This window comes from Stegodyphus dumicola, chromosome 6 (genome assembly GCF_044657685.1).
Source record: "Stegodyphus dumicola isolate Sdum_Otavi_A_Nest chromosome 6, ASM4465768v1".
NCBI lineage: Eukaryota > Metazoa > Arthropoda > Arachnida > Araneae > Eresidae > Stegodyphus > Stegodyphus dumicola.
In genome coordinates this window covers 78,512,512-78,520,943 of record NC_140773.1, presented here as the reverse complement: position 1 = coordinate 78,520,943, position 8,432 = coordinate 78,512,512, and the positions used below count along the sequence as shown (strand labels likewise).

At 33.0% G+C, this 8,432-nt stretch overlaps 1 protein-coding gene across 1 annotated transcript; it reads right to left on the bottom strand.

Moving 5' to 3' along the window:
- Positions 1–2,075: 2,075 nt before the first annotated feature.
- LOC118185663 (zinc finger BED domain-containing protein 5-like) lies at positions 2,076–5,280 on the bottom strand. Its single transcript, XM_085819666.1, has 3 exons — positions 5,275–5,280; positions 2,805–3,084; positions 2,076–2,653 (listed from the first exon to the last, which is right to left on the bottom strand). Exons 1-3 carry the CDS (start codon positions 5,278–5,280, stop codon positions 2,076–2,078), a joined length of 864 nt encoding a protein of 287 aa, XP_085675792.1.
- Between the last annotated feature and the right edge of the window lie 3,152 nt (positions 5,281–8,432).

Here is an 8,432-nt window from a genome sequence, read left to right as displayed (position 1 = left end):
ATTTATATACAAATTCTTATATGAATAGTTAATTTTACTTTTCTATTTTTATATCACAAATTTATACGATAAATCTTCTAACCATTTAATTACAGTTTCACTCGGTCAAATATGACAAGACGCAATATAAAAACGTTGAGATCCCAATCACTGATGATACATGAATTATATATTTTCCTTCTATTTGCTTTGTTTACTTCGTGCTTATGACTGCAAAAAAGAGTCTTATCTAAAGCGAATGCCTAACTGGAATGTTCATGCCTTTATAAAACAAAAATATTTGAAACAAAGATATTAATTAAGTTCCTAGTCTGAAATAGGAAAAAAATTAATTACGTTAATAGAAAAATGTTCATTCATAGTATATCTTAACATTATTTCTGCTTGATGTGTCCTGTTTAAAATTATTTATGCTTATAATGTATGCAGTTACGTGGAAAATATCGGAAAACACTAAAATAAAAAAATTTGATGTAGACTCACATGATTTCCTTATACGGCCTATTAAATTATGCCCACTTTTGCTGAATTGCATTTAAACTTATTTCCTTGATTTTCATTAGAGATACAGTGGCTTTATTCAGTGCTTTATTCATTAAAAAATTACGTTTACTATTTAATATTATATGTTAATCACTTATTAATTAATAACTAATATTTAATATTATAGGTTAATTAATTAATGCTAATTAATGTTATTATTATTATTATTTTGAAAATCAGTAATGAAAAAGTAACAGAAAAGTTACCTCACAAAAGTCTTCGTATACTTTAGAGAAATATGCACATATTAGTCAATCTTGGAGTATTTCTGTTAGCATTTTGTAGGATATCTTGCAGGATTTATGACAGTTTTCAAATGTTTGGGCATAAAATAAAATAAAATAAAGTAAAAATATAAAAGCATTTCTTTTCTACATTTTTTTTTTTTTTTTTTTTTTTTGTGATATCTGCATCAGTGTTTCTCCATTCTTCTATCATTCCTGCTTTTAGTTCGGTTTTCGTTTTTATTTTGTGTCTTCGTACTCTAACCACTCTAACCTCTAATACTCTCCAAATGCGTGTTTTGATCTAATGCAGTGGTTTTCAACCTTTTTGTACCGGCGCCTCCCTTTTAAAAAAAATTGGTGCGCCCCCCTTTAAAAAACAAATTGTTGCGTTCCGTTAATTTATCTTAAAATCACATTTCATAAATACTCAACTGATATTATAATTTATTTAATGGGCTACAAAATAATATACAATATTATGTAAAAATATAATATATTTATTATAAGAAATATAATAACAAAACAAAAAAAGAATACATAATTAATATTACTACAACATAAAAATTTAATGCGACGGTTGAGCTTGTTTTTCAGCACAAATTTTCTCAAACCGTGGTATCATTGAAGAAATCGCGGTTCTCAGTTCCTTTTCAATCATTAAGCGAGATCGATACTTTGTTTTTAAGACAGCTGCTGTAGAAAAACCAGTTTCACATACGTAAGATGTTACAAATGGCAATAAAATTTCTAAAGCTTTGTTTGTCAAAGTAGGAAAATCGTCCTTTACTCGTAGCCAAAACGTAACAATATAATTTTCATCTCGAAACATCTGCTTTAATGTGCTATCACTAGATAAGTCAATTATCATTTCCTGCTCTGCTGTCATAAGGCCAAAATCATCATATTTTTCAATAACAAATGGGTTTCTAATCCATTCATATTTGGACATGTCAAGATATTTAAAGTACAACGAGAATTGCTTTCATAGACTGGTCAAATGATTATTAATAAGAACTTTACTTTCTTCTATTTCATCAGCAAGACAGGTAATTTTAAAAGTGGGAAACATGTCAAAGTTATTATTTTTCAAACTTATCCACAGTTCCAATTTTTTCATAAATGCAGTAATCTTATCTTTCTGCGTAAAAGCATGAATTTGAGCCCCTTGCATTGATTTATTTAAAATACTGAGTCTTTGAAATTGAAGTACTTTGGCACGAGAAAGCCAACGTGCCTCACAATAGTATAGAAGTGATCTATATTCTGAACCCATGTCATCACACAATTTTGCGAAAAGCCTTCCTCTTAATGGCTATTTTCGATAAAATTTACAACTCTTGTAATAACTTCAAATACTGTTAGTAGATCTTCACCCATATCTCTTGAAACAAGTGATTGTCTATGAATCATGCAATGCGTCCAAACTGCACGAGGAACCACCTTTCGAACTAGTGCCTGCAGACCAGCATTTTTTCCTGTCATAGATGGAGCTCCATCTGTGCATAGTCCAACACAGTTCTCCCACAGAATGCCATTTTCATTAAAAAAGTTATCAATGATTTTAAAAACTTCCCTTGCTGTAGCATTGCATTCAATAGGTTTACAGAATAACATGATTTCTCTAACATCAGTTTCCACAACATATCTTACATATGTTATCAAGTGTGCATCCTTAAGAACATCGGTAGCCTCATCTACTTGCAACGCGAAAGAAGATAGTTTTACTTTTTCTATTAATTGATCGCAAAGATCTTCAGATATATCGCATATTCGTCTTCCCACCGTATTATCTGCAAGTGGAATGATTTTAAGTTGATCAGCATATGATTCACCGAGCATCGTTTCTATCATGTCAATAGCTGCAAGTAGCACCAAAGTTTCTCCTATTGAATGGGGTTTTTTGCATTTAGCAATTCTATAAAAAACTTTATATGACGCAAGCAATGCTTTTTGTGTTACAGACATGGTCTTTGAAAACATTTCTTGTTGTTTATTTAAATTCTCTAATTTTCTTTGGAAAAAATCTCGTCTTGCCAACGTGATCTGCATATACTTTTTCAAGATGTCGTTTTAATTTATTCGGTTTCATGCTGTCTGAGGCCAAAGTATTCATACACAGCAAACACAATGGTCGTTCTTGGCCATTAATAACCTTATATGTAAATCCTAATGATAAGTACATTGGATCATATTTTCTATATTTAGGTTTACTATTTTGCGAAGATGTATTTCCGATATTTTCATCATCTTTTCTTTTGCCCTCTGCTTCTGCTTCATTTAATTTTCTTTTCAAGCCAGTTACGTATTTATCCATCTAAAAGGGGTATTATTTTAAATTAATGACTTTATATTAATTTAAAATACAATACAATTATATCAATATTTTCTTTTAAATTAAATATCAGTCTTAATTGGGATAATTTTTAAATGTAGAATTAAAAACATTTTTTGTCAAAATTAATTACTGCAATATAAACAACATAAAAATAACTTGCGCTCTTCTTACATAAACGTGAATTTTTCCAATAACAATATTCATATTACATTCAATTAAAACGGTTACTGGTAAATTTACGAGAAAGTAAAAAAGCGCTAGTAGTGAAAAAATAGTATATTAACATCGGCCAGGATGTTATTTTATTGTTTCGGATGTTTATAACCCTGGCACTTCGCGCTCGTGCCGAAAAACTATCTCAACATTAAATTAACATTTCCTGGTTAATAAGGTACTATTATAACAGTTATGAAATTTACCTCAATGTTAATTTATTTAGAAGTTACCAAAGCGAAGTGTTTCATTCTATATATCAACGTGGTTATCGCAAGCACTACTAACGAACTAATTCTCTTCATAGAAAACAGAAACAATCAGATGCTTCTGTTTACTGAAGTTTGGCGCGAGTAAGCACGAGAATACCCGGGATGTTGCGAGTGCTTATCTTTTGATTCCACGCCGCACCGGTGCCCGGCTCCAAACGTGAAAGCGAGATATTTCGTTCCAAGGAGAGTATGGATGGTGAAACAACAAAGTTCAAATGAATAAAGGTAAAAATATCTCTTACCTTTTCGAATCCGGGCGCGAGTATTCCATCGACATGAAGATCGTTAAAACTGTGAACTAAATTTAAGGCACATCCTTCTATAGAGATTACAATAAAATTATTATTATTATTATATACATATATACAGTCATAATTGATTTACACTTAACATCCATGATAATTAAACGCGCTTTCAGATACAAAGCGGTTCCAATTCTCCTACTGAGTAGCAGTTCGACTGTCTCCTCCTACGCAAATCGAGTTCAAAGTTTTTGACTTAGGAACTAATTCTAAAGTGCGCTAGATGGCACTGGGAGTTCAGAGTCCAGTTGTAACAGATGGGATGTTTTAGCATTTGTACCCGAAAAATTCGCGGCGAGGATTGTGGATTACGTATACTGCTGATTCATTTTTTTGACACCTATTCGACTTTTTTGGTTTGTATTCGAAAATGATATTTTGGAAACAGCTGCATGCCCCCCTTGCAACAGTCTCGTGCCCCCCTGGGAGGTCACGCCCCACAGGTTGGAAACCACTGATCTAATGACTGAAGCGGTGTTTTCAGAATTGGTGCACAATTATAGACACATCAAAAGTGAACGTTAAGGGCCGTGTGCTTAGGATCGTTATCCTACTAAAAAATAAAGTTGTTCCCAATGCCCAAATTTTAGGCGCATAATTTTAAATTAGCTTTTAAAATATGTAAATAAAGAGCATAGTTCATTATATCAGCAAGAATTACTAAATTACTTAATCCTGATGCTGGCAGGCACCGGCGTACAAGGACACTTCCACCGCCATGTTTTACTGTTCCAACCAAGTTCTTGCTATTATGGTCTCATTTTGGAGTTCGCACGTAGAGCTAGGTTCTCGTGGTGCACCCTGGAAACACTCTGGGGTTAGTGATCTACAGTTTTAACATGCAGCCTTCCTATTCTTCGTCCATAAAACTTAAACTTCTACAGTAGAACACAGGTGGTTTTTCCCAATCCAAGAAGATCCAGGTCCAGTAATCTTTACAAAGATATAATAACAATCTTTTTGCATTGAGGCTAACCTGACTGAGGACTATATGAAGGTCTATTTTTTTCCAGGATATACACTGTAAATGCTTCCAAAACACAGGCAAATTGCTAGCGGCGTATTGATTGGTGACAGAAAAGATCTTATCTCTGATTTTAAACTTTTTAAATCTAGTGCTGGCAAAAGTTAAATTGTAAAGATTCAACTATGGAAGAATGAGACCCTTTTCAAGATCTTCGCCCTCCACGTCCCTCCTATTAGCAAGCCAGGCTTGTCCAGTCTTCAGGTATCTTCAAAAACAATTATTATTGGCGACATGAACGCTCACTCAAGAAGGTGGGGTCATAAGCAACCAAAATACTGCTGGATTAGAATTTGAAGATTTGTTGAATTCCAATTCTTTTGAGCTTATTTTTAAATCTGATGACCCACCTACTTACATCCATTATAGCGGTTCGGGTAGTTCACCAAACTTGTTAAGTGAATCACCTAACATTTGTGCTTTCAATGAAACGAAGGTTCTGTAGGATCCAGGTTCCGGACACAGGCAAGTAATGGCCTCTATAAATGTCCGCCCTCCAGCAGGACGATTTAAGTCAAGTTTAAAGAAATTCTGAAATAATAAAAATGTAAAATAGGTTAATTTTGAAGAAATGACGGAGCAAATTTGGATCATTCACTTCCTTCGGAAAAACTAGTTTATAACTTAACAAAGTCAATTTTGTTTTGTACAAAGGTATGCATACCGCGCAACAGAGTAAGAATTTATAAGTGCTTCTGGTCCATTAAATTGGAGAAACATAATGAGAAACAAAACCGACTAAGAAGAAAAGCTGAGCTCACTTAAAAGCATACTGATGTTGTTGCATTGCGAAAGCACGCTAGCTTGGTAAAAAAAGCTGTAGTAAAGGGCAAACATAAATCCTTTGAAAACCTTTATTTCACACATTGATTACAAAAAGGATAGCTTAAAAATTTTTAAGTTTATTTCGAACATTCAAAATCATAAACCCGCTGTAACAGGTTTAAATATTATTGTTAAAAGCTTGTACGATTTAAATAGATGAACATTAATGTATATTGTTACGTGCGTACAGGTTCGTAATGGATTGAATGCGCAAACAAAATTTAAAAATTCCTCGAAAAAATTCCGGAAAGGATTAAGCATGATTTAAATAATAAATGAAGGCGTTATCTTTGTTGTTGCGAAGCTAAATTTCAATGTTCCAAATGTAAACATCAATGGCCGCCATCAAATTAGGCTTTAGCGGCACTTAAACAATTTTTAAAATTGTTGATAATTCTAAAAATATACAGATTTACTAAAGGCATAAAACCCTTAAACGGAAGATAAAAACAACATAATTCAATCATTTTTAAAGCAAAAAATGTACAATTTACAAACATATAAGAGTAAAGAAACTGAGATCACTGAGCCGGGTAACAGAGTGGATATATTTATAAATATATTTATATACGTTTAGCGCGGCCGATTGAAACCAAAATACGAGGTACATGTTATAGTTAAGACTACTATAACATCTACATGTTATAGTAGTCTTAACTATAACATCTACATGTTATAGTAGTCTTATATACAAAATATTAACGTTCTGAGGCTACTCGTTTTTGAGTTATGCGAGATACCTACGTACGCACGCACGTACGTACATACGTTCGTACAGACGCCACGAAAGATTCTCTTCAGAATTCATTTTAAAGCAGTTTTTTAGTTTTTTTGGAGGAAAAGAGTCTTTTATTCTGTCCTTACGTACAGATATCACGCAAAAACATCGTTAAATTGCATTCGAAAGCGGTGAAAGTGGATATTTTAGTTGAAATATGCTGCCTGAAGCTTTTCGCGATTACAATACTTCCTTTTTACTTCGTACAAGGAAGTAAAAAGTGAAAAGGAAAATTCAAATTCGTAAAAATAAATATTACTTTTATAAAACCAAACAAGAAAGTTAACTATAAAAAAAAATTAAGGTAAAAATACGAAAAGGAATAAATTTTAAAAAAAAAAAAGGAAAAAACTTTTGAAAAGTAAAACGAAAATGCAAATTCACTTTTGTAGAAATAAACGTCAATTTGCGAAAGTTAAAAATAAAATTTATGTTTGGGAAAGGAAAACATATTAAATGAAAAATTAATAAACTAGGAACTTAAAAAATAGTAAGAATGAAATAAAAAATGAATAACAGTAAGAATTAAATAAAAAATGAAAGCAATTAAAATATCCTCAAAATAATAAAAAAAATTATTTGTGGGAAAATCTTACATTTAAAACAGCAGTGAATAAAGTTATGATTTAGAAGCTAAACGAAATCCTAGTCCGTTTCAAGAAACAAACAATCGTGGTTACAAAAAAGGATATTATTAGTAAGAATCTCATTGGCCATCAAGATTGCATTCGTTTGCCACCGTGAAAAATCAAATGTGTGACGCGGTTTTCATGCCAAGGCAGGTTCACGCATGCGCAAACTTTCAGCCTCATGACACCAATGACCCACAATGTGAAATAACAAATCTGATTAGACGAAAGGTAGCTAAGAGATAACGCTCTTTTCTCCTACGCAAGTGATGGCGGATTCGAATCTCGCTCGTGGAGTTGTTTTTAAAATTCAGAGAAAATAATATTAAATTTAATAAAAATTAATCAAATGTAATAATTAAAATAATGCCGTACTAAATAATTAAAATACTTATTAAAAATAGTAAATAATTAAAATTAATTACTCACGTGTCAAATAATTAAAAATAAAAAATTAAAAGTGATGTCTAAACACATGGCTCAAGATACCGTTGCCATAAACATAAACAAATATTGCCACAAAAAATAAAAACTTCGAAAAATAGGGTCATTGCCACACAATAACAACGAAACTTCGATGACGTCATTTCGTCTGCGTCCTCCCATCCATATATGTCATTTCCGGTTGTCACGTGTTCCAAGATGGCGGAGACCACGCCCCTTTTCTGTGACGTAACTTCCGCCGGCTGGAAGACCTCCTCTTGCTACTTTAGTATTCTTAAGCGTCCAGCAGGATGTACGTATCTGGGGGGATGCGCTGGGTCCCCTCTTGTCATTTAATACTTATATCCAGACCTTAAGGAACTGTTGCGAAACTCTCGTCACTGCTCCACAATCGACGTCACTGGTACACAAGTAGCGAACTTTTTTTTGATAAACTTACTGATGCAAAACCGAGCTCTTCACTTGATTACAGGAGCTGTGAAGTCCAAACGTATCGATGCGATGTTATTATTGACAAGAAATAAACTCTTCCGGGATATTATGAAAATGAGGGCCTTGCTTCTGTATGAAAAGCTGCTGCAGATGGAGGATCGCTACTGGAGGGACTACGTAGTCAATAACAACTCTTGATTACCAGAAGCCCTTTGGATGTGATTAATGTTGAACTAAGGCTCACTAGTGCAAACCATCCGTAGAAAGAAAGATGTTGTATCAAGTGTTTTGGAATATCTCGCTTTCGAGACCATTGAGGCTAGATATCCGCCTATTCAGTGGCTGCACATTTTTATTGATGATTCTGAGTTTGATTGTCCTTTTAAATTTGGGGGTTGGTTGTGTTTT